General features: G+C 50.8%; 3 protein-coding genes across 4 annotated transcripts in view; all 3 read left to right on the top strand.

Moving 5' to 3' along the window:
- LOC149273438 (proline-, glutamic acid- and leucine-rich protein 1-like) overlaps positions 1–8,860 on the top strand; it is a 9,774-nt gene extending 914 nt beyond the window's left edge. Inside the window, exons 3-17 of the mRNA XM_089506329.1 lie at positions 358–463; positions 584–733; positions 845–916; positions 1,252–1,311; positions 2,012–2,162; positions 2,600–2,729; positions 3,281–3,368; positions 3,477–3,565; positions 3,849–3,971; positions 4,260–4,410; positions 5,601–5,727; positions 6,086–6,141; positions 6,502–6,708; positions 6,803–8,059; positions 8,774–8,860. Of these exons, the coding sequence (XP_089362455.1) occupies positions 358–463; positions 584–733; positions 845–916; positions 1,252–1,311; positions 2,012–2,162; positions 2,600–2,729; positions 3,281–3,368; positions 3,477–3,565; positions 3,849–3,971; positions 4,260–4,410; positions 5,601–5,727; positions 6,086–6,141; positions 6,502–6,708; positions 6,803–8,059; positions 8,774–8,860 (2,854 nt within the window). The remainder of the gene's footprint in view (positions 1–357; positions 464–583; positions 734–844; positions 917–1,251; positions 1,312–2,011; positions 2,163–2,599; positions 2,730–3,280; positions 3,369–3,476; positions 3,566–3,848; positions 3,972–4,259; positions 4,411–5,600; positions 5,728–6,085; positions 6,142–6,501; positions 6,709–6,802; positions 8,060–8,773) is intronic.
- Positions 8,861–11,906: 3,046 nt separating this feature from the next.
- On the top strand, positions 11,907–14,544 carry LOC149273437 (ribonuclease kappa-B). The gene is made up of 3 exons (XM_089506333.1): positions 11,907–11,984; positions 14,040–14,122; positions 14,400–14,544. The coding sequence occupies exons 1-3, from the start codon at positions 11,907–11,909 to the stop codon at positions 14,542–14,544; spliced, it is 306 nt and encodes a 101-aa protein (XP_089362459.1).
- A 3,621-nt stretch (positions 14,545–18,165) lies between these two features.
- Positions 18,166–21,396, top strand: LOC149273436 (BPTF-associated chromatin complex component 1-like). 2 transcript variants are annotated; one of them, XM_089506332.1, is made up of 6 exons: positions 18,166–18,186; positions 19,055–19,149; positions 20,041–20,142; positions 20,404–20,482; positions 20,586–20,817; positions 21,332–21,396. In XM_089506332.1, exons 1-6 carry the CDS (start codon positions 18,166–18,168, stop codon positions 21,394–21,396), a joined length of 594 nt encoding a protein of 197 aa, XP_089362458.1. The 2 variants fall into 2 exon arrangements, with proteins under 2 accessions (XP_089362458.1, XP_089362457.1); XM_089506331.1 differs by having other exon boundaries at positions 20,404–20,494.
- Positions 21,397–22,296: the final 900 nt, after the last annotated feature.

Raw genomic sequence — 22,296 nt, 5'->3', positions numbered from 1 at the left:
CTTATGACACGTTCACCCACAAGGCGAGCTTCCGAGGTTACGCTCTACAACTTGGATGCCTTCAGTGTCCCCGGGGGCCAACTTGTGGCTGTTTGTAGTTCCAGATTTTGCTCTCGCTCGCTCTTTTTGCCTCGCCTCTCTCTCTTTTTTGCTTCGCCTCTCTCTTTCCTTTTGCCTCTCTCTCTTTTATTCATCGCCATGATCCTGCAGGACCAAATCATGACTCTTTCTCAGATAACGCTCCGTTTGAGTTGTCTCGTATCGGTAATATTTCGGTTCACTGCCCTCTCGGATCTCAGTGGTTGTTGCTCTAGAACCCTCCCTTTTTGTCTCATGTTATGTTCTTCTCTCTCACAGGGTCGAGGGACTCTCTCTTCTCTCTTTGGTGGTTGAAGAGTCTCCGACAGATGTTTTTCAGGCGCATTGTGTGTCGTGGATCCGGGGTGTCCTGCAAGTCATTCAGGTGAGGAGGGGGATCGATGTGTTGCTGTGACCTGGAAGACGGTGAAAGGATATCGGGGGGCTTTCACGTGAGGTCATAGTTTCTCTGCTGTGCTCATCCGTTGCTCTTTTCCCCGCACAGTCCCAGGACCCCCCTCGAGTCGTCAGCTTCGCTGTCTTTGTGCTGCGGTCGCTGCTGGCTCATTCGTCTGCCCTTCCTGAATTATCTCGGGAAATTTCCATCAACCAGATTCCGGGGCTGCTGACGTCCCTGCTGGGGCTGAGACGCCAGGTAAGGGAGAAGAGATCCCTTGCGAAGGAAGGAAGACTCGCTTCTCTGGAAATGTCGTCACGTGTGTGGAGGTAGCCCATTTCCGACAGCGTGTCTCTCTCTTTCCCTCAGTGCCTGGTCCCAGCTCTAGAAGGAATCCGCTCATGCTTGATCTCCTATCCACGAGCCTGCGGCTCTCTAAGGGTAAAATTTAAATTTTTTATTTATTTAAGGCTTCTAAGCCTTTTCCCCGACAGAGCCCGTCTCGCACTTTGTATGTTAAATGTGCATTTTGCCTGTACGCTTGCGTATGGTATAGATGAAACTCGGAACGATATCGCGTGAGACCTTCTTATCTGTTCTCGGATCGGACTGATCCATTTTAAAAAAAAAAAAAAAAATGCATACCCGGGGCCGGTCTACACGGCGGTCCAAGGGGGGTGTCGCTAACCCCAACGTTATCTATTGGAATATCTGTTGGCGCTGTCCGTACATGCGTTTATTGGTATGTTGAGGCTTAAACCCCGTTTCTTCCGCAGGGAAAACTCACCACATTCCTCCTGAGTCTCCTGGATGTGGAAAACGTGCAGATTCAAGAGGTGCGTAAATCGTCTTAGAAAAAGTCTAGATGGCTTTCGAGATGTTGCCGCGTGGGGAGACGTGTAGGACAATCATGGATGTGGCCAGTCTCTCTGGACACATCCCAGGATGATACCCCAGTCATCGTTCACGTGTGTTTATTGTGTTTTGTATGTATCCCCCATACATCGTGGGGAATTGCTGGCACGGTGCCTGCGAAGGGGTTTTTTTGATTGCGCAATCATTCCCTCTAAAGACTAATAGTATCGGATTTTGGGATTTCAGAGGGACTTTCTGTGGCTCTATTTTCCCAACCTGTATTCCTGTAAATACAAATCTACCCGCCTTTACCAGACTAGCCTGCTTCAATATCATGGACCCTTTATTGTGGTTTCTTGGCGCCTTAAAGGATGGCTCCAGCCCAATTTTCGTGCCAAAACTTTTTTTTTTTTTTACTACATGCTAATTGATGCTTGCCGGTTTCCAACATTGGGGCTAGAAAGTGTCTCTTGTAGCTGCTAGCTGAAGCATCTTAGTCAAGGCAGCCGGGGACAGGAGAAAAACTCCGCCGAAGTCTCGTTTTCCTAACTCCAGTAGCTAGTGAATGCCTGAATCCGTTTTGAACGCGGTCGTATTCCTGAATGCGATAGAATAAAGATGTAGATCTAAAGGTATGTAACCCCGAGTGACCTGTGTATCATCTACCTGTTCCGTCACCAGCTTGCGTGTCATTGCTTCTCTCTCCTGCCGTCCCTGGGCTCCGGCTTCTCGCAAGGAGTCAAACACACCGAGAACTGGGAGAGGCAGATCCAAGGCGTCCTCTGCTCCCTGCACAGCGTCTTCCAGCAGCTCTATCAGTCTGCGGAGACAGGTGACTATTTATCTGCATTGCGATAAAGGGTTTTATTTTATTTATTGTTGTATGAAGTATATAAAAAAAAAAAAAAAAAAAAAAAAAAATCAAGGGGAAAAAGGGAGATCAGTAAAGGTTTTTAGAAATAGTGTTTTTTTTGTTTGTTTTTTTTTAATGGTTCTGGTTTCTGCTAAATATAACATTTTTTGTTCTAGCCAAGAAAATATGTCAAGTTAAGTTTCAGGACCTCTGACATCTCTTCTTTAGAAGAATATTTTTGAATATATTGTGTGTGGGGTTTTTTGAAACCCCCCCCCCCCCCCCATAAAAAGCCAGATTTATGCTATGTATGTATTTATGCTGTGTATCTGATCCTGCAGTGGCAACAGCCCAGAATCTTTTTCCCGAACGTTGAATAAATATTACGTTTTGTATGATCTTGTCGTGTCCCCCAGAGTCCTCCCGGTACCAAGGGCCCGGGACCGAGCTGGAGCTGCCAAGCTTAGAGGACGACGGAACACACAACGTCCTGCAGCTGGTGAGGAGGCTCTCGGCTCTGGGACAGTGTGTGAGCCTTCTACTCAGGTATCTATACCGATCGGCAGGTCCCTGCACAAACTACGTTTCCCAGGCAGGACGCAGTGAGTGACTAACCGGCATATACACCCCTTACAGCGCTATACACGGAGTAAACCCACGCAACACTGGATTAAAATAAGCGATATTAGTTTAAGAAACCCACCTTATACCATGGGCCGAGATGTATTTACCATGGGTGCTGCCCTAGGCCTGACCCACGGCACTTGCCCCACTGTGACCACCGGCATGCAGTGCCAGGTAACGCATACACGGAGGCTGTTCCCACTTGGCACAGGCCTCCGTGGTGTAAGCAGGTCGGTCAGGGAGATAAGTTCTTCCCCGTAACCAGCATATTAAGCAGCGACGCACCCGAGGGTTGGCCACTGACCCCGTCTGATTTGGAGCAGAGAAACTGCTACCTTAAGTCAGAATACACCTCTTACCGTAGATGCAGCCATCTTAACCTCCTCGGGGTCCGCATGATTATTCTTCCCCGCTTTGTTCCCTTTTTGGGAGTTGGAGAAGGAAAAGAACTCTGACCGATTTTGTTCTTGTAGGGAGCAGTTCCCGGCTCCTGTGCGGGTTCCGGTGTCCGACCTTCTGAGCTTTGTCTGTCGGGTAATTAACGTGAGCCCAAAGAACCTGGTAAGAGTCGCCTAAGGAGTGAGTGTGAGTGTGTATACATTTTGGTGTTGTGTTGCACGCAGCGCCCTCAGAACCGCGTCTCAGCTTCTGTTTGTATTTTCTTTCCAGAGCTGGCAAGGAGAGGAATCCTTGAAGCTGCTGCTGCTTCCGCGGGTCCACAGGAACGCTCTGGATATTTTGGAGGCTACTATAATAGCGTGAGTGCGGAGAAACGAGCGTCGCCCGCTGTACAGGTTGGGCGCTACGTGAAAGCATTGTGAGAATAAAGCTAACGCAATACACTGTAGTTTACGTCTGCTTTATGCCAAGAGTATTATGGGTGTTAAAGCAACGTGGCGGCCGGGGAACGTAATGAGATCGGTGTATCGCCCTTTGCTGGCCGTCAGTCTTGTATGAGTTTAGTGTTTTTCGCACGCGGGAATGTGGGTGAGTTCCGCTGGTACGTTTAGGGTGCGTTGGGTAAATCCCTTCATCTTGCAGGTGTGGCTCCCGTCTTCTTCCGTACTCTGCCGTGATCTGCCGGCTGTTTCCTCAGCTTCTCAGCTCCTGGGGAGCCGTGCGAGGGGTGACGGGGATGCCCTTAGGACAAGAGCGCCCGTACAGGTGAGTTCTGCATCAGACGTGAAGTAGGACCAGCGGCTCGGATCTAGGACCGGTCCTTTAAGGCGTTTGGTTTTAGAGACAAAGATAACACTAAGTGTGAAGAGCAGCTTCTGCGCATCTCGGGACAAATATCAGCGAAGAGGGCGACTGTAAACCGTAAAGGAGCGATGGCTCCAGCTTATACGGGGTGCCAATTGTTAACATCTGGGGAGAGGGTTTTGGCTAGGAGCCCCCCCCACACACACACCATTTAAACGCCTTGTAATCGTGCATACTATTTTTAAACAGCTCCCTCCGTGGATCCGTCTACCGCGTGCTGGATAAATGGGTGACCGTGTGCGGAGTTTCCTCTGGCGTCCTGCAAGGGCCGGCTCATCATTCCGACATTTTAATAACTCATCTGCTGAGCGACATCACTCCTCCGGCAGACACTGTGAAGGTGACCGGGAGACCCCTTACCCTCCTTGGCTTGTAAATAAAATTTGCCATCCTGTCTCTGCACTCCCGTGACCCGCTGCCACCCTAAACCGGTATCCCGCCACGGCATGCGCTCTCCGAGTAGAGCGTCCAAGGAAGCTGAGCTCGTCGGGAGATGCGGTCTTCTCGAACTCCCAGACTTATTCTGTCGTAAAACTTTGATTTAGTTTGGAGAGGGATTGAATGAGTTAAACTCGCATGATCCTGTGGGTTGGGACCAGGAAAAGAAGCTTAGGAACTGGCCCCAAGATGGCCGACCTGTACCCTGATACAGTCTGCGTGTAGCGATGTATAATATCTAACTCGTGAACAAGGTGATGTTCTGTGTAAGTTGTGATATTAATACAACCCGCTCGGTGCCCCCCAGAAAAACCTGGTAAAATGTTGACAAGTTCTCCCAATTTATTTATTTTTTTTGAGTCTTTCTTGCCATAGCAGCAGAGTAATCTTTTTAAACATTTCTGCAAGCTTTCCATATTTTAAGGACTGAGAAAAAAAAAAACATTAGAATGTCCGTTTTTGATTAACTCCATAGTTTCGGCCAGAATTTCAGACCCCCTGCGACCTGCCTCTTCACGTGCCCGCTCTCTCTCTCCGCTGGCTTCACGTGCCCGCTCTCTCTCTCCGCTGGCTTCACGTGCTCTCTCCTCTCCCTTCACGTGCCCGCTCTCTCTCTCCGCTGGCTTCACGTGCTCTCTCCTCTCCCTTCACGTGCCCGCTCTCTCTCTCCGCTGGCTTCATGTGCCCGCTCTCTCTAGCGCTCTCCCTCCGCTGCCTTCACGTGCCCGCTCTCTCTCCCCGCTGGCTTCACGTGCCCTCTCTCTCTCTCTCTCTCTCTCTCTCCCCCCCCGCTGGCTTCACGTGCCCTCTCTCTCTCTCTCTGCTGGCTTCATGTGCCCGCTCTCTCCCCCCGCTGGCTTCACGTGCCCGCTCTCTCTAGCTCTCTCTCCCCCCGCTGGCTTCACGTGCCCGCTCTCTCTAGCTCTCTCCCCCCGCTGGCTTCACGTGCCCGCTCTCTCTAGCTCTCTCCCCCCGCTGGCTTCACGTGCCCGCTCTCTCTAGCTCTCTCTCCCCCCGCTGGCTTCACGTGCCCGCTCTCTCTAGCTCTCTCTCCCCCCGCTGGCTTCACGTGCCCGCTCTCTCTCTCCGCAGATTTCCGGGTTCGTGCAGCTCGGTGCCAAGAAACAGAAGGTGTCCGCGGTAACGGACGGTGATTTTCAGGGGCATCGGAAGGGGGAAGTCAGTGCCAATATTGAACTGTGTGCATCGGCGCTGAAAGGTGAGGGTCCGCAGGGCCGGAACGCCCTCCCTCCCTCTGTACCTTCTTGTCCTGACTTTCTGAATGTTTACCAGCGTGGAATGGGGTTACACGGATTTGTTAAAAGTTCAGTCCTTACGAAACATCATTCCAAACCCTTCCCAGAAATGATTTAATTCTATAAATTTTGTTCGGGAATGGCTTACTTGCCATGTGGCACAAAAGCCTGATTCTGCGTAGGGGGCCATTCAGCTTTCTCACTTACAACTTTGTACGCCGCCGTGCGTGCCTATAATGGTGCCGGAGATGGTGTTTGAAGGACAAGGTCATATCTGGGGCGTTTCTCATCCACTTTCTCCGATGTTTGTTTTATTTCTAGTTTTATGCAGCGTTTTCCTCCATTGCGGCTCCATAATCAAAGAAGAGACCCATCGGGTGAGTAACGGGAGATAAAGTGTGGATACATCTGTGTGTTACAGACCAAGCACAGGAGGGAGATCAGTACAAGAGCCGGCGGCTTAGATGGAATGTAAGGAAGTTTTACTTTACTGAGCGGATGGTAGCTAAGTGGAACAGTCTCCCAGCAGAAGTGGTAGAGGATTATACCGTGAGGGAATTTAAACACGCATGAGACAGCCCTATGACTCCGAGGCCAGGGCTGAATGGGTCTTGTATGCAGTCAGATTTTGTCTCTATCATTAAGCCGTTAATAAGTGGTGTAATTAGTTCAGTGTGGATATGGTCGCGTTTGGCTCTGTATATAATTTATTTTTTTCATGGGCGTTTCCGGTGTAGAAGCTCCAAGAGCTGTCCATCCCGCTGCTCATCCGTCTTCAGCAAGGACCCGAGAACTGGCTCGGCCCGTACGTCGGCAGCGAGTGTCGGAAGGAATTGTACAGACTCCTGCTTTGTCTGACTCTAACGCCCAGCCCTCGCCTGCCTGCCCCCTTGCACTGCGCCATCAAGATCTTCAGGGGGGGGGTGATCGAGGAGAGCGTGCAGGTGAGTCGCAGAGTAAAATGGCGGTCGGGGGGGGGGGGGGGGAGCCGCTACTTTCTGCAAAAAAGCGAACAACAAACGTATTTCTCTTTAACAGGTCTCCGCGTTCTGCACAGAGGCTCTCGCCATTTGTCGCGTTCTCATTCACCCGCGCGCCCCGTCGCTGCAGCATCCTCTGCCGGCCCAGGGTCCCCGTCCCCCTGCGCAGTCCGGAGACCAGCTCAATCAGAGACCTCTGGCCCCGCCGCCCCCTTCGTTCCCAGCTCCTGTAAATCACCTACCTCTCAGGCCTTTGGCCGCTCCTCAGCCGAGCGAGCCGGCTGTTCCGCCGACTGAACCGTCCCCACCTTCAGAGGAGACTTTCGGGGGGAAGTCTAAACGCGCCGTCTTCATCCACTTTGACAAAGAGGAGCCGTCGGACGTAGAGATTTCATTGGAGAGCGATTCGGATGACAGCGTGGTCATCGTCCCAGAAGGGCTTCTGACAAAACCTGCGCCGCAACCCGAGGTCTCGCCGCCTGCTGTTAAACCTCCCTCAGAAGAACCAACAGAGCCGCCTGTTCAGCCTGCAGTCCCCTCCGCAAGCTCTGTACCTCAACCTCCTGTGTGCCATGGACCTTCTCCCGCTGCCCTTCCACCTCCAGAGGTTCATCCGCAGCCCGTGGCAGAAGGTAATATGACCGTGATCAACATCAACAGCAGCGATGATGAGGAAGGGGAGGAGGAGGAGGAGGAGGATGAAGAGGAAGAAGTTATGTACGAAGACGAGGAAGAAGAATTCTATGACGATGAAGAGGAAGAAGATCTTGAAGGGTTGGATGAAGAGGATTATGAAGAGGATGATGAGGGGCTAACTGAGGAGGAGGAGGAAGAGGAAGAAGATGACATTGAAGAGGAGGGCGACGAGGATGAAGAGGGCGAAGACGATGAGGAAGGTCTGATGACGGACGAGATGCAGCTTGCCTCCGCGATACAGAACTTACCTCAGGAAGTTGAGCCGGTGATGCAGGAGGCAGAGCCTGAGGAAGGTCCTCCCCGTCTGTCGCCCGTGCAGGAAGATGATGGTGGGGACACAGGGCTGCTGATGCTGGTAGAGACTGAGGAAAGGGAGATGCAGGGGCAAGAAGCAGAAGACGGGGTTGCGGATCCAGAGGTCATGGACAGTCCCCCTCCGCCACCTGTTCTGACGCCTCCACCTCCTCCAGTCCTGCCGCCTGAGATTGAGGAGAGCGTAGTGTCTCAGCCAGAACCCATGGGTGAGCTGGAAGCCATGCCGACCATGGCGGAGTCTGTGAAAGAGAAGCTGTTAGAAGAGGAGAGAAGACCAGACGAGGAGCAGGCTGAAGAGACAGAGGTGAGACAGCTGAACTTACAGAAAGGCTGCTGAACTCTTTTATAACTAAGCAACGCTTTGGAATCCTCGTTCCTAGTCCCGTGCCTGCACCCTGCCCGTTCTTTAACCGCATAAAACCGTAGCCTCGTTCTAAAACTAGATTCAGAGAATCCGAGAGCCTTAGGGGGGGAAGAGTTGAAACCCATGAGATCCATGAGGATAGCTGGAGAGAAGGGCTTGTAATTGTACGTCAGCCATGGTAATCCATGTAGGCTGCTATCGATGGCAAATGGATGAATGTCTTTGGCCAGTAGGTGGTCGAAAAGGCAATGGCCAAACCATTTTCCCAGCCAACACTACTTGGTACGTAGCTTAAAGGAACACTCAAGCCCTAATATCTGCTGCCCCTATTGGAAGCGGGGCGCATACTTCAGTACATGTCACATAGTCGATAAAACCCCATTATAGTCAAAGGTGGTGCATCTCCCATTGAAATAAAGGGGAGTAGCATCAGCCAATCACAGGTATACCATCTAAATATACTATTAGGAAAACATAATTTGCATACAGGGACCAGGAGCGAGAGGTGATGGGGGGGGGGGGGGGGGGGAGTGACCCTGCCTTCTTGCTGACAATATGCAGGGCTCCGGTTGCTGACTAGGTATTCTGCAGCGAGGTCCGCTGCGGTGCCGCTGACGCGTTGCTCACTCCTCTCTTCTTCTCTTTGTTCTGCAGGATAAAGTCGCGGATGCGGATTCCATGTTGGCAGATTTTATTGACTGTCCACCAGACGACGAGAAACTCGCAGAAGCGATGACATGATGTCCTGCATCGGTGCCATAACACCAGACGTGCGAACCCATCCTGTTTTTCTAAAGAGGTCTAATAAACATGATGCCTTCACGCGCACCCCCTTTACAGCCTGCCTCCTGCTCGTTCCGTAGACCCCCGTGAATATGTTGGTGGTTTCTCAATGCTGGCGTTCACTCAGCCAGTGCAAAAACGTCTACAGGTTACTGCTTTGTTCCCCCTTAAATGTCTTTACTAGCATAAAGTGTTCCCATAGCCCCTTCCAGCTGGTCAGCCCCACGTGGCGGTCTTTCTGACCTTTACTTATCTGATTGGGTTGACATCATCTTGGCCAAAGCGATAGCTCTCCAGCTTTTGAAGAGAAAAAAAAAAAACTTCTTCCTGATGCTCTGTTTATGGCCGTCGGCTCCTCTTAAATCGTGAACCTGTAGAACCGTGAGAGCTTTCTGGTGGCTACCTCTACTGTGGTTGCCTGTGGGCCGGTTTAAGAGAAGACCTATAAATCCCATGAGGAGCCAAAGTGGTCTTTGGCAATGGATCTCCTGTAATGGTCTTTCACCATGACCGCGTTTTTTGGTTGTGTCCTGGTTAAAGCAGACATTGCCCGTCATAGTCACTCTTTATCCCTTTATGTGGCGCACGGTCCCTTCACCAAGGTCTCATCTTGATCTTCACCGGATCTTGAGAAGGTGAGGGAAACGTTCTCCTATGAATAGGCGCCAACCTACGTGCGGTGTGAGTTCCACAGCGAGCGATTCGCACAGAAGTTAGTGAGCCGTCTCTAAGCGGACGTCGAGGTTCTGCATCGGTCTACGGACTAAACACGGACCTTGACGTGTTGGCCGTGAACCTCTGCCGGCGAAAAGTGTCTGGCGAGAATCATTTGGGGGCCACGGTTTAACTATTGCATGTCCGTGTACGACTTCCCTTTTATAATTAGTATTTATTCCTAAATAGGAAGACTTGGTTTGGGACTTCACTCTGCGTCGCGCATGTATTTCTGTATCATGCACAGAAGCAAGTCAACAGCGTCTTACTCAGCTTCTTGACTTCATTCTGAAGGCCCAACCCCAGTGAGCTTTGGCTGTCCCTGTAATATGTTGTTAAGTCTGCGATTTCTCTTCACGTGTTAAGTTATACATTATACAGGGCCAGCTCAGCCTTGTGATGGGCCTTTATAATGAAATGGTGAAACCACAACCCCTATAGTGACAACGGTGTCGGCATAGTTGCCTCTAGTCCTTGAAAGGGGGGGGTGGGTGTTAAGTGGGAATGGGCTAAACGGTTCCTCTGCCCCCTGAAACCAGTGGCTGCCTCCTGCTAGTCATTCAAATCACGGATTAAGACAGCGATCTTCCCGTGTTACATACGTGTTTGCAGTAAACTACAATATACAATAACTGTAGATGGATGAGCCTTCTATACAGCACAAGAGGCTGTTGACCAAGGCAGAACTGGAGCATTTCTAATGCTGGTTCAGGGGCGTCCCATGGCTCTCTGGGAATGTTTCCAAGCTACATAAACGACTCCGTAACCTGTATGATCTTTACTGATCCGCACCGGACACCCCCGGCAGACGTGCGTCCGAAACATAATGTGATGGTTCTCTGTATTTTTTATTTTATTATTATTGTGAACTTTTTTTGTTTGTTTTTTTTGGAGGATTTTTCAATAAAATAACTTGACGTACCTCCCTCTCCGGTTATGTTATTACGCGTGTATATTACACGGGATGACATGCGGTACTAGAATCGTATATCACCGGAGCTTCTAGAAAAATGTTCTCTATATGTTATGGTTCTGTACAGTCAATTGTCCCATGTAATGTCTATTTTAACCTTTATTTACCAATATATGGGTCATAAAAGTCCACTTTGTGTATACCTTGGGACGCCCTGTAATGAGGATGCGAGTGGCCGTCCCCCATTATCTCTCCCCTGTTCTTATGTTGCTGATTGTTGTTCCTCGCCGGACTGCTGACGAGCTTCTGGCGTGTGCCTCAGTGTCTCAGGTGTCCACATCGGGGTACCTGTTTTGGGGGTGTGACTAGAGGTGGGAGTGGGTGGGGCTGGAGACATGGCCACCGCCCACTTTACCTGACCAGCCACCATGCAAGGTGACCCAGTAGGAGCAGCGATGGCGGCCTGCGCTGCAGCTTCTCCCAGCTGGTTCTCCACGGTCACCTGTTATGATTTCAAAAGGTCTTTCTTTCTAAAGTTCTGGGTGGTCTACACCGCATACAGACCACCAAATACCCATCACTGGGGTAATAAACGCCCTGCGTTATACAGAGGCTTCTGTAGGTTTTGACGTGTGAGCCTCCTATCGCCGCTCTGGTATCCATTTCTCTCTCTCTAGGTCATGTTGGTTGGGGTCGTCTCGCGGGACCAGCAGTCCATTCTGGGGGGGGCAATATTTACTATTGAAATTTCTGGCAAATCTTAATGTCTTTTAATTGGACCCTCAAGCCATCATAGGCCTTTTAATGCATACGGTATCCATGTGGCCCTTTAAATTTCCGTGGTGTCTGTTGCAGATGCAGCATCCCCCCCATGCATTCCCCCCCCATCTACAGCCGAACAAATCTCACAACAAGATGGAGCATGTGTGTTAGCGTGGGTTAGTGTGTTAGTGACTTTTGTACCATTGTCACAGTGGCGTTGGGGGCCGGTGGGTCCACATTGCTTTCCCTGTCCCCCCGAGCAGAAGATGCCAGTCGTCCCCGGGGGCAAACCCTGACACTTTCCAGGTATGTAAAATGGGGTGAATTTACTGCCCTACTCATTTGTAGGTAGATTCACTTTCTGGGGGTATCGGCGAACTGCTTCTATCAGCCACCCAAAGAGGGTGAAGGGCAAGCTGCCCAAAACAAAGATGGCGGCTGCGCTCGTGTCTTCGTCTAGGTTTCCTACCTGGTTGTGATGACTTCCTCCCGTCCCGGTTAGCCAATGAGCGGCGGCGCTGGGGCAGGCTGTGTCAGCTGACAGTGAGCCGTGTGACACAGTCGGTCGGTGTTTGGGTTGGAGGAAGCTGCTCGGTGTTCTCCTCGCTGTCGGTCATGGTTTCTCTGCTGTGCTGCGGGCCCAAGCTGGCCGCCTGCGGGATCGTGCTGAGCGTGTGGGGGGTCATCATGCTGGTAGGTGATACGTTCCCCGGTTATAGTCTGCCGCACATCCCGTATCCTGTATATGACGCTAAATATTCCATAGGATCCGCTGCAGCTCCTGTACAGACTTCTGTGCCCTCCATTGGACTCACCGCCCATAGGGTCTGTACCCCCCTATATAACCTGACCCGCCGCCCGTAGGGTCTGTGCCCCCCGCCGCCCGTAGGGTCTGTGCCCCCCGCCGCCCGTAGGGTCTGTGCCCCCCGCCGCCCGTAGGGTCTGTGCCCCCCGCCGCCCGTAGGGTCTGTGCCCCCCGCCGCCCGTAGGGTCTGTGCCCTCTACATAACCTGACCCACCTATAGGGTCTGTGGCACATAATGAAATCTGATCTGCCCGGCCCTTATGGGATCTGTACACTCATACATTGAATACGATATACTTTCTTCAGGTTCCTGTGTTGTGTGCCCCCCGTACCCCCACCCTGTATGATCTACTATATGCCCCTATGCTTCCTCACCCCAGGAGAACCCTTTAGTCCTCAGCTGCCCTGCCCCTATGGCTGCCGTACCCCCTGTGATCCATATACTGCTCCTTCTCCCCTAGTCCAGTAATAAAGATATCAGAGCCGTTCGCCCCATTTTACTGCAGGGACCTTCTGTGCCCCGGTGTGTAAATCACCCCCCCCCCCCACATACACTGATTGCCCCCTGCTGTGTACACGTATGGTTAATGCAGCCCCCCCCCCATCAGCGGTCTCTGCTTCCCCTTTCCGCCTGTCATGTGATGCGTGTCCGCCGGGGCCCGTGTGTGTTGACTGTACACACGCTGTCGGTGTGTGTGTGGGGGGGGTGTCCTGTTTACAGGTAAACACAGAATGCCTTTGACAAGGTGATAGCCGGGACCCGGCGGCTCCGTCTGGATGGGGCTGGTCGGAGGCTCTCTGCGGGTGGGTAGGGCAGGAATACCCAAAACAGCGGCCCCCGTCCACAACCCATCTCCTGTTTTTGTTTTGGGAGGAGTAGTACAGACAGAATCCGCCGGCAGATCAGTTCGGCTCCATCTGGTCTGCCCGTCTCCGTCAGTCTTGGTCTTGTCTTAGATTCAGGAGCCATATGCCGAGCCCTCTACCACTTCTGCTGGGAGGCTGCTCCACTTCTCTATCTCCCTCTCAGTAAAGTAAAAATTCCATTCCATCTAAGCCTCTAGGGTTAGATTTTGGCCTCTCGTTCTAACGTTTCTCCTCCTTTGAAGTTAACTTCCCTCCTGTACGTTATCTATACCCTCCCCATTCTCTTCTAGAAAGTGGTGAAGCTGGCTGTCTGTCTGTCTGTCTGTCTGTCTGTCTGTAAGTCCGTCCAACTTCCGGCAGGGGCCTTGTCTAAAAAAACATGGTGATCGGAGAATTCTGATTGGCAGGCGCATTATTTTGTTTTATTTCAGCCAATTAGACGCTGGTGATTCAAGTAGATTAGATGCCAGCCGCAGTTTGATGCTGATAAATGTAAAGCGATGCACTTGGGGCCGTGGCGCATTGTGTATTGGGCGCACTGAGCATGTACGCAGCGGCCCCCCAGCGCTGGGTAATCTGCTGGCCCACCTCACCCCGCCGCGTAACAGTAGCTGTCCTGTGCTTTAGCCCCGTAAGCGTACAAACCCCCCCCCCCCCGAGTGTTTTGAGACATACAGAAATATACAAGGGGGTTGCTTTTCGACAGGAATGCCCCTTCCCGTGTTTAGTAAATAAGATGCTTTGTTTTGTAGCCCCCCCCCCCCCCGGGGTCAGCTACCCAGCAGCATGTTATTCATTCTGTACATATGACCCTGGTCGATTCTAATGTTGGCAGTAAATATACGTAGATAAGTGGAACAGCCTCCCAGCAGAAGTGGTAGAGGGTAATGCAGTGAGGGGATTAAGCATCCATGGGATAGGCATACGGCTCCTGAATCGAGGACGGGACCGACTGGTTAAGGTTTGAGTCTTTACAGCAGGACAACTGGGAAGAATCAGGGGCCAATCAGCCGTCAGGTTCTATAATGTATACAGCACTGTACGTGCAGCATTTAATCCCCGTGCAATCCTCTCAGGTGCTGCTGGGAGTTTTCTTCAACGTTCACTCTGCCGTCCTGATAGAAGACGTCCCGTTCACCGAAGCGGACCTCTTCGAAGAGTAAGTGCCACTTTTTGTGATATACCCCCCCCCCCCCCGATTGATGATGGCCGTCCCTTTCCGGTCATGACAAAGCCTTTTGGGGCCCGAGCCAGACCACAATATCACGCGTGACCGCGAGGTTCACCGTGCAACGCACTCCTGGAGATAATATATCCCCCCCCCCCCCGTATATAAGTGTATGACCTGAATTCTGTTGTAGTATTGGTAGACCCGCGTGGTGTCTGTCGGTGCCGTTGTGCTTCCTCGTTGACCGGGCCTCTCCTTCTCCTTCCAGTTCCAACCCTCCCTCCAAGATGTACGCGTTATACGAGCAGGTGTCCTATAACTGCTTCATCGCCGCCGCCATCTACGTCCTCCTCGGAGGCTTCTCCTTCTGCCAAGTCCGGCTCAACAAGAGGAAAGAGTACATGGTGCGTTGAGGAACGTGAGCTGGACCCTTGCCTGAGGAACCATCAGAACCCCCCCTCTCTACAGCAAGCCCGGCATGCACAGGCAAGGGACCGTAAAAGAGACAACCCTTCCCTAAAACGAGACCACAACCCATCTGGGTAGAGTACAGAGTACACCCCGCGCCCCCCCCCCCCCCCCCCCCCGACATCCCCATGACCAGCTGTGATTGTCCAAACTAGAGACCAACCCTGGATGAGACCACCTAATCTTGGACCAATGAATTAAACGGACCCCCGGGTGTTACGGAGATCAGAGAAGCAGAGAACTCCGTCGGAATGTAGAGCGTCTGAGATTCCGTATGGATTTCAACCCAGACTGCCAAGTCTAGCAGTTCCTGGTCCACCATCTTCTGAGGCGTCCAACCACCGATGACTGATCTCCTAGAACTAGACTCCTCTTTAACCCACTTTGGACAGTAACTAGACAGTGTATGGGGGTTATGTGTACAGACAGACCATTCCATGGCAACCGCACCATCTTTGCACCAGACCGTCTTTGTACATAACCCCCAACTAGATGCCCCCCCCCCTTTTAGTCTATACCAGTATTGACCGGTCCCGTTCCGTCTGAGCTTGTGCTGGGATGTTATCGTATTTATGATGTGATTTAAATAAAAATGATTTATGGTGTGTGACCTCTGTGTGTCCTTGGCCAGGTAGTTACCCGGAGGCCACCCTTGCTGTCGGTCATGATGTTTCGGATGGCTGAAGTCCTGTTTCGCCGTAGACTTTCGATGGGTGATTAAGACTGAGCAATTCTACACTTTTTTCTTTCCAAATATGTTCATGGGGGTTCTGAACAGATCGGGGAGAACACATCTGCGCCAAAATAAGTGTGTGGGGGGGGCGGCCTTTAATAATCATACCCGGGAGCCTCTCTGGGTGAAGCAACGCTGGGACCCTACGGGGGAACTCGATGCTGAAAAAGCCTTCGATAGGATTTATTGGGGGTTTCTAAGGCAGTCAAGTATTTCCCGGCTGTGATAATCGCGTTCTCGTTCTTTTTTGCGGGATTCAGTCAGAGACGATATCAACTCTAATGGCGCTCGGCATGGTTGTCCCCTCTCCCCTCTATTATATATTAATTTGCTTTGGGGCCTCTAGCGGCAATTATAAGGGCAAATCCGGGCTTTAACCCGTTAATGACAAAGCCCGTACATGTACGGGCTCAAAATGCATTGTTTTCAATGGGTTTAGGGACCGCCCATTGTCCTTAAGGGGTTAAGAGGGTCCCGAACCCTCGGTTAGGGGAGTTTTGCTGTCTTGCTGTCTCTTCCTGGAGAGTCTCGCCACGGCGAGGTGTCGCACCGTGGATTGTGGAGGACGAGGAGATGCAGACGAGGTACGACTTCTTTCCCGATTTGGGGATTCGGTTGCCGCGTGGGATACTTCTTGGTTGGGTAAGACCCTGGCGGTCACAGTAATGGTCCTGCCTCGTATGCCATACGTCTTTGGAGCCCTGACCATCTCTGTCCAGCGGAGCATCTGCCAGGAGTCTCCCCCACCCCAGGCCGGGGCAGTATGGTAGTTCTAAAGATGTATTGGTTATAAGGGTATCCAGCTTACGGGCCCCGGCGTACAGGGGCCAAAAACCATTGCCAGACTGGGAATGTATCTGAGCTAAAGGCTGGTCGCCCGCTAACAGGTTCCCGGGGCAAGTAGGGGCCTCCGGGGCTTCGCCCGGCTTTTCGTTAGTATGGGCCGCCTAGGGGCAGGAGCTCCGGGGTTCTGTGGCCGGCCCTGGTCATGGAGTCGCACATCCCAGCGCTACGGGGTCCGCCGGCATGCAATACAATTATTATTTACATTGATTATATATAATAATAATATGTATGTGCCGGGATATACCATATCCTGATACTCTATACAGTGAGAAGACTGCAGTGCTGGGGGGTGAATCTGAGCGAAGATCTTCTGTCTCACCCCCCCCCCCCCCCAAGAGCCGCATAGAAACACAGAATCTTCTAGCAGGTCAGCCCCGCTCCCCACCGTCTAGTCGCCCGTTTCACCAGATGCTCAGACCTTTAATCAGTTGTTGTCTTAGATTCAGGAGCCGTATGAAACCCTCACTGTTTTACCCTCTACCACTTCTGCTGGGAGGCTGTTCCACTTATCTTCTAGCAGTCTAGAGCATTATAAATTCTAGAGCTGGCCGGGGAGGGGGTTAGAATTAGTTAGTGGTATTTATTAACTAAACAGCGCGCTGCTGAAAGATAAAGACTTCTCACCGTTTGCCATGCAGTGCGCAGAGCCAAGCAAGATGATGTCATACCCCGACTAGACACCAGGGGGCACACATGCTGCATGTACTGGAGCAAGGTCCACGCTGAGTGCGGAAACTATTTGTTAATGATGTAATGAAGGTATAAATGATGAAAAAATAATACAAAATATGTTTATCAGAGACATTTTCTTTTACTGAGGGTTGTAGATAAGTGGAACAGTCTCCCAGCAGAAGTGGTAGAGGGTAATACAGTGAGGGGATTAAACATGCATGGGACATACATACGGCTCCTGAATCTACGTCGAGACCAACGACTGATTAAGGTCTCAGTCTTTACAGCAGGAGGGATGGGGAGACCAGATGGGCCGATGTGCCGGCAGATTGTATGTTTCTGTTAAAGCACACGCGTGTTATATGTTATTATTATTTATTGTTTTATATGGCCCAATCTATTTTGTTTCTTTGCAATGTTTTCCAAAGAGCCCGGCTTATAGATCCTTTCTCATAACTGCCAACAGTCCCGAATTTGCCCGGTGAACTGGGCTGATGTCTTGTTTACTGGTACTACAGGCAGCTGTTTTGGATACGCACTGTATACCTCGGGGTATTCATGGAAAAGGCAGGGCTGGAAAACCCACACGAGATACCTCGGCGTGCCACAGGGAAGATGCCACGCTATCAGCACATGGGTGTCCTTGTGATGTCATATGATGTTCTAGAAGTCTTCTCTCTGCTGACATCACATGGTGCTAGAATTACGATGGTGCTATGTAAACCAGTAATAGGAATTCCAATTGTCAGGACTGACCAGGTAAATATGGAACAGTTAGGAGCTACGCACTAGTTGCATGCAGTTTTATTAAACCCCTCCCCCATATTGTTTATCTTTTATTCATCTATATGTATATGTATACAATAAGGGGCCCTATAGTATATGTGGGTGTGGTTAGTAGGTATGCAGAAAAATATGACTGAATAGAAAGCAAAATATTAAAATGTGAAATATTAAAAAAAGACACAAAAAAACCCCAAATCGACTAGACTTTTGCACTGTCCATTAGGATTACAGTAATGTCGCTGGTTCACCAATAGGCGCGCAGGAGAGGTGGGCCTAATGATCCGCGCTTCAACCAATAGGAAGCCAGCGCCTTCTGTGCAGCAGCGAAAGGAAATACGGTTAGGCGGGTATCATTTTCATGCGGACCAATGAAAACAAGGAGCCTTGGTTCCGCCAACAAATAGGACACCGTACAGAACGGGTCTCTCTGTACACACGGGGAGGTTCACCGGGAGCGGCAAATCCCGTCGGCGGCGGAGGTCCCGACTCGTTCTACCATAGACATCAACCCCCCTCCTAGCCTGGCGCCATGACGTCAGCATCCACCAAGGTAACCGGTTAACAGTCTCGACTCCTGATTGGCGGGCTGGAATTATGTGGCGCTGTTTTGCCGCAGAGCATGCCGGGAGTTGTAGTCCCCATGCCAGCGCATATAAATGGAAGTCGTTAGCATCCTATAGCCAATTAGCCATATGTTTACACTGCGGGGTTAATTGTGGGGTCACAACACGGTGAATGTCCGCTTGGCCCAGCAATTACATTTAACGTTATGTTTGTTTAAGGAAAATCCCTGGAATAAAACAAACTTGGTTTTCCCATTGCACTGCAAATTCCAAGACTCTTGGCCAGAAGCCTCAGGCGACCTGTGTGTGTGCGATCGAATATTACAACACATACCGTGGCAGTCTAGACTCGCGTCAACCGGAGGCTGGCCAAGTGTAGTGGGTGTTGTAGTGTGCTGGCTTACCACATTGTCTTTATAGGATAATGAAGGCAGATCCCCATCCGTTTATTATATGGAAAAATAACAGTTTATACCGCTGTTCGCTGCAGTTAAATCAATCAGTCTGAATGAAGTCACCTGTATTCAAGCAGGGATCTCAGCAGGGTGGGGAAAAAGCACCAGTCGGTACACTCAGATATCAGTAAATCAGAGTAGAATAGGAAGGAGCCGTCTCCGGACCGTGTGACGCGGAGATTGGGGTAAAACCCCCCTGATTGGGGGTTCAACATGTAGACTCAGCATTTAACAGGGTGCCTGCCGTGTCCTGTGCCAAAACCCGGTTCTCTTGGCTGATATGGTACTGGATCAGATTCATTAAAGACGAGGTGTAATCACTAAAGTATCCATTTGTTTATTTCGTGTAACATCCTGCTGGATATAGAGTTTACTAAGTGAACCGCTCTTCTCTTTGCAGGTCGGGGAGATCTTCTCAGCTGCCGGCGCTGCTTTCACAAAGTTAGGAGAACTGACCATGCAGCTTCATCCAGTGACTGATTCCTCCCCAGCAGGGTAATCCCTCTTTTTGGTATCAGCTGGCAACCTGTGATCCTTAATCCCTCTGAACATAGACGAAAAAAAATCTCTGCGAATGTCTTCCCTAAATATCCCCGTCGCGTTTTACTTTCCCCCGACGGCCAGACTAAAAAAGAACGCGTATGAAAGCACAGAGAAATGGAGACGTAAAGCACTGGTGTTGATGATTCTCGGCTCGAAGCAGCCAATGAGTGGCAGGAAAGATCTCCTGCGGCGTTTGGCACGATATATCGTCAAACACATCTCCTGCGCGGCACCTAGCGGGGGTTTGGGGAAAGGGGGCAAATCTATATGGATGATTACTGTATTTGCAAAAGAGACGCCATGTCAATTTAAAGGGACCACGCAGTTATTATACGCATATTATAAATAAAGATGTATATCTCTGCTTCATCCTGACATCATAAGCACCTTTACATTAACGTCCCCCCAAATGCACAGGGGATTCATCAGAAACCCCCCCGATGCATTTGGTTGCCTTCCGTGCCCCCCGGCCATCTGCGCTGCAGGTGGTGTGCTTGGCTGAGCGGATATACTCACCGCCAACCAACAGTTTTTAAGGGGTTCTGTGACCCCCATGTGTGCGGGCGGAGAAAGTGTTCCCACTCAGTTTAATGGGAGAGGTTTCCCGACAGTTATTGGCCGCTTTAGGGCTAAATAAAGATTTGTTGTGTCATTTTGCACCCGTTTCTCCCTTCTGCCGTATCTATACGTCATAGTGTGTTTCACGTGTAACGTTTAGCCCTGATCTCCTTTTTGTTCCCCTACCGTGTTAATTGGGGGCCCTTCATCTTTTTTTCTTTCATCCTCTCCCTGTTTTCTTTCTCCCCTCCTCCTCACTCCCAGTTTCCTATTGTGTCTCCCCAGGGCTCGCTGGACAGACACAGAGATTCAGATGTTACATGCGGCTGTCAGACGCTTCGGGGAGGACATAAATCAAATCAGCTCAGTTATCAAGGAGAGGACAGTGTAAGGAAGGAATAAACACGGAGTGAGCGAAAGGCGGAGAGGAGAAGGAGACGATTATAGTTCTAGGGAGGGAAGGATGCTTGAGGGATGGAGTGCAGGACCCCCTATTATTCCTCCCTCGTCTTGTTTGTCATTTTTCTTTCCTGTACTCTTTTTCTTCTTCTATCGCCCCACGCTGGGGCAGATCCTAGATAGCTTACCCCTTTGGTCCCTTCATATATGGTCGCCCCCCTCCATCATACGTCCGCTCTCGCCCAACAGCGCTCAGCTCAAGTTTGCCGTGAAGCGTAAGATCTACGATGACAGCGGAGTCCCACTGTCCGGTGAATCCCCGAGGAAGGTGATAAAGAAGGTGGTGCCCGGTGACGTCTTCGGCGCCCTCCGTGACCGCGGTCTCCGCACCACAGACCTCGAGCGGGACGACTCTTCCCGAGGGATCGCAGGGTGCCATGAAGAAGCGCAAGTCATCTGGTGAGAGAAGCATGAAGGGAGCGGGGATGGGGCGTGGGGGATCGGGGGCGCATTTGTTACCACCTTCTCCCCTTAATCTGTTTTATCTCGCTCCAGCAGATGTAACTCTCAGCGCCCTCAATGACTCGGATGCCAACAGTGACCTGGTGGACATCGAGGGTTTGGGAGATCGCAGCACTGTGAAAAAACTCAACTTTGACCAGGGTGCGTAACGCGTCGGCTCTGCTCACCGGCTTGCCTTCCTTCTCCCCTCTGGGTCCATCTCCACCCTCTGGCCCGCCCGTCTATGTTACCTTATTCCTATGTGCTCATCGCCTCTCGGCAACTTTATCCCCCCGACCTCTGTCTCTTACTTCTTCCCATCTTATTTTCTTTTTTTTCTAGTGTTCCCACAATTCCCTTTCATTAACCCTTCCAGTTTTGTTAAATCACTGGTTGACCTATACATTATGCATTATACATTATGCATGGCCAGCTCCGACCTTCCTCCAGGACAAACTAGCCGTTCGTGCTGCAGAGTAAAGTCCAAAGTCGACAAAGTTTCAAAATTCCTAAATAGCCTTCTTTCTTCTCTACGGTTTAGGGTTTAGTTTCCCGTTTTCTCCCGCTTGTGCCCACCCGTATCCCTTCTCTTCCTCCCTTCTTCCCCTTTCCTACTATCTTCGCTATTTCTTTTTACTCTCACTCATCACGGTTACTTTTTTTCTCTCCATTTCAGACAGTCTAAACCTGGATTCCAGTTTCATCATGAATTCCAGCGACCTCCCGCTACTGTCTCGTTGAAGCCGTGTGACCCCCTGATGCTATGTATATAGAAGCCCCCCCCCCCCTCCCTGCTCTCCTCCCTCTTTGCCCATTAAGCATTCATTATACAAAATTCATCCCGAACATACCTCCGGATACTCGTAGGAGGACAAACATAATTGTGAGAAACCTCTAAGAAATCACACATTCAAAGTGCTTGCTTTTTTTTTTTTTGTTTTTTTTTATGTAAAAAAAAAAATTACAATTTCAGAATAAAACAAACAAGACGACTTGTTATTTTTCTTCGTACGTTTCCGCCGTTGACTTTTCCCCCGACGCCCTGAAGCAGCACAAACAGAACTGGCAGAGGAAGCCACATGGACACTGCCAATATCTGTGTGCTGCTACAAAGAGACGGGTGCTGCCATAAAGAGACAGGGGCACTGCCGGCATTCCTAAAGAGACGCGGGCGCCGCTGCCGATATGTTTATTATATAGAGAGAGAGGTCGGCGCTGCCCGCGTGTGCTTTATATAGGGGGAAAGACACTGACTTCTATAGGGAGAGGCTGGCACAGCGAGCGTATGTGTGCTAGGGGCAGATCAGACCTCGAGACAGTTGGCACATACAACAGACGATATCCCTTGCAGTCTCATTATCCTTTTACTAGTATTACTATTAAGCCAGGTAAATCATTTCGCAATAGCTGCCAAAGGCCGACGCCTTGGTGGCGTTTTTTTTAGATTGTAAGCTCTTGTGAATAGACCCGTCTTGGCCCCTTTTGTCTCTGTCTGTCGCTCGAACGTTTCGGGTAAATGAGCTGTTAAGAAAACGGGGCTGGTGGATCGTATCCTGCTGTAGCAGGACGGGTACTGCCAGCTTTGGTGTGTGTAATAGAGAGTTGGGCGTTGCTCTATAGAAATGTGTACATGTGGCGCAG

This window comes from Sceloporus occidentalis, unplaced genomic scaffold, assembly GCF_023333645.1.
Source record: "Sceloporus occidentalis isolate IW3139 unplaced genomic scaffold, rSceOcc1.0.p SCAF_376, whole genome shotgun sequence".
Classification (NCBI taxonomy): Eukaryota; Metazoa; Chordata; class Lepidosauria; order Squamata; family Phrynosomatidae; genus Sceloporus; species Sceloporus occidentalis.
This window is presented reverse-complemented; position numbering and strand designations above follow the sequence as displayed.

What these genes read in the sequence shown, in the direction of transcription:
- LOC149273437 (XM_089506333.1), top strand. Translation starts at nt 11,907, where the DNA reads ATGGTTTCTCTGCTGTGCTGCGGGCCCAAGCTGGCCGCCTGCGGGATC. An exon ending in TGTGGGGGGTCATCATGCTG is followed by an intron (nt 11,985 to 14,039) that starts GTAGGTGATACG and finishes CAATCCTCTCAG; the next exon opens with GTGCTGCTGGGAGTTTTCTT. An exon ending in GAAGCGGACCTCTTCGAAGA is followed by an intron (nt 14,123 to 14,399) that starts GTAAGTGCCACT and finishes TTCTCCTTCCAG; the next exon opens with TTCCAACCCTCCCTCCAAGA.
- LOC149273436 (XM_089506331.1), top strand. Translation starts at nt 18,166, where the DNA reads ATGACGTCAGCATCCACCAAG. An exon ending in ACTGATTCCTCCCCAGCAGG is followed by an intron (nt 19,150 to 20,040) that starts GTAATCCCTCTT and finishes GTGTCTCCCCAG; the next exon opens with GGCTCGCTGGACAGACACAG. An exon ending in AAAACTCAACTTTGACCAGG is followed by an intron (nt 20,818 to 21,331) that starts GTGCGTAACGCG and finishes TCTCCATTTCAG; the next exon opens with ACAGTCTAAACCTGGATTCC.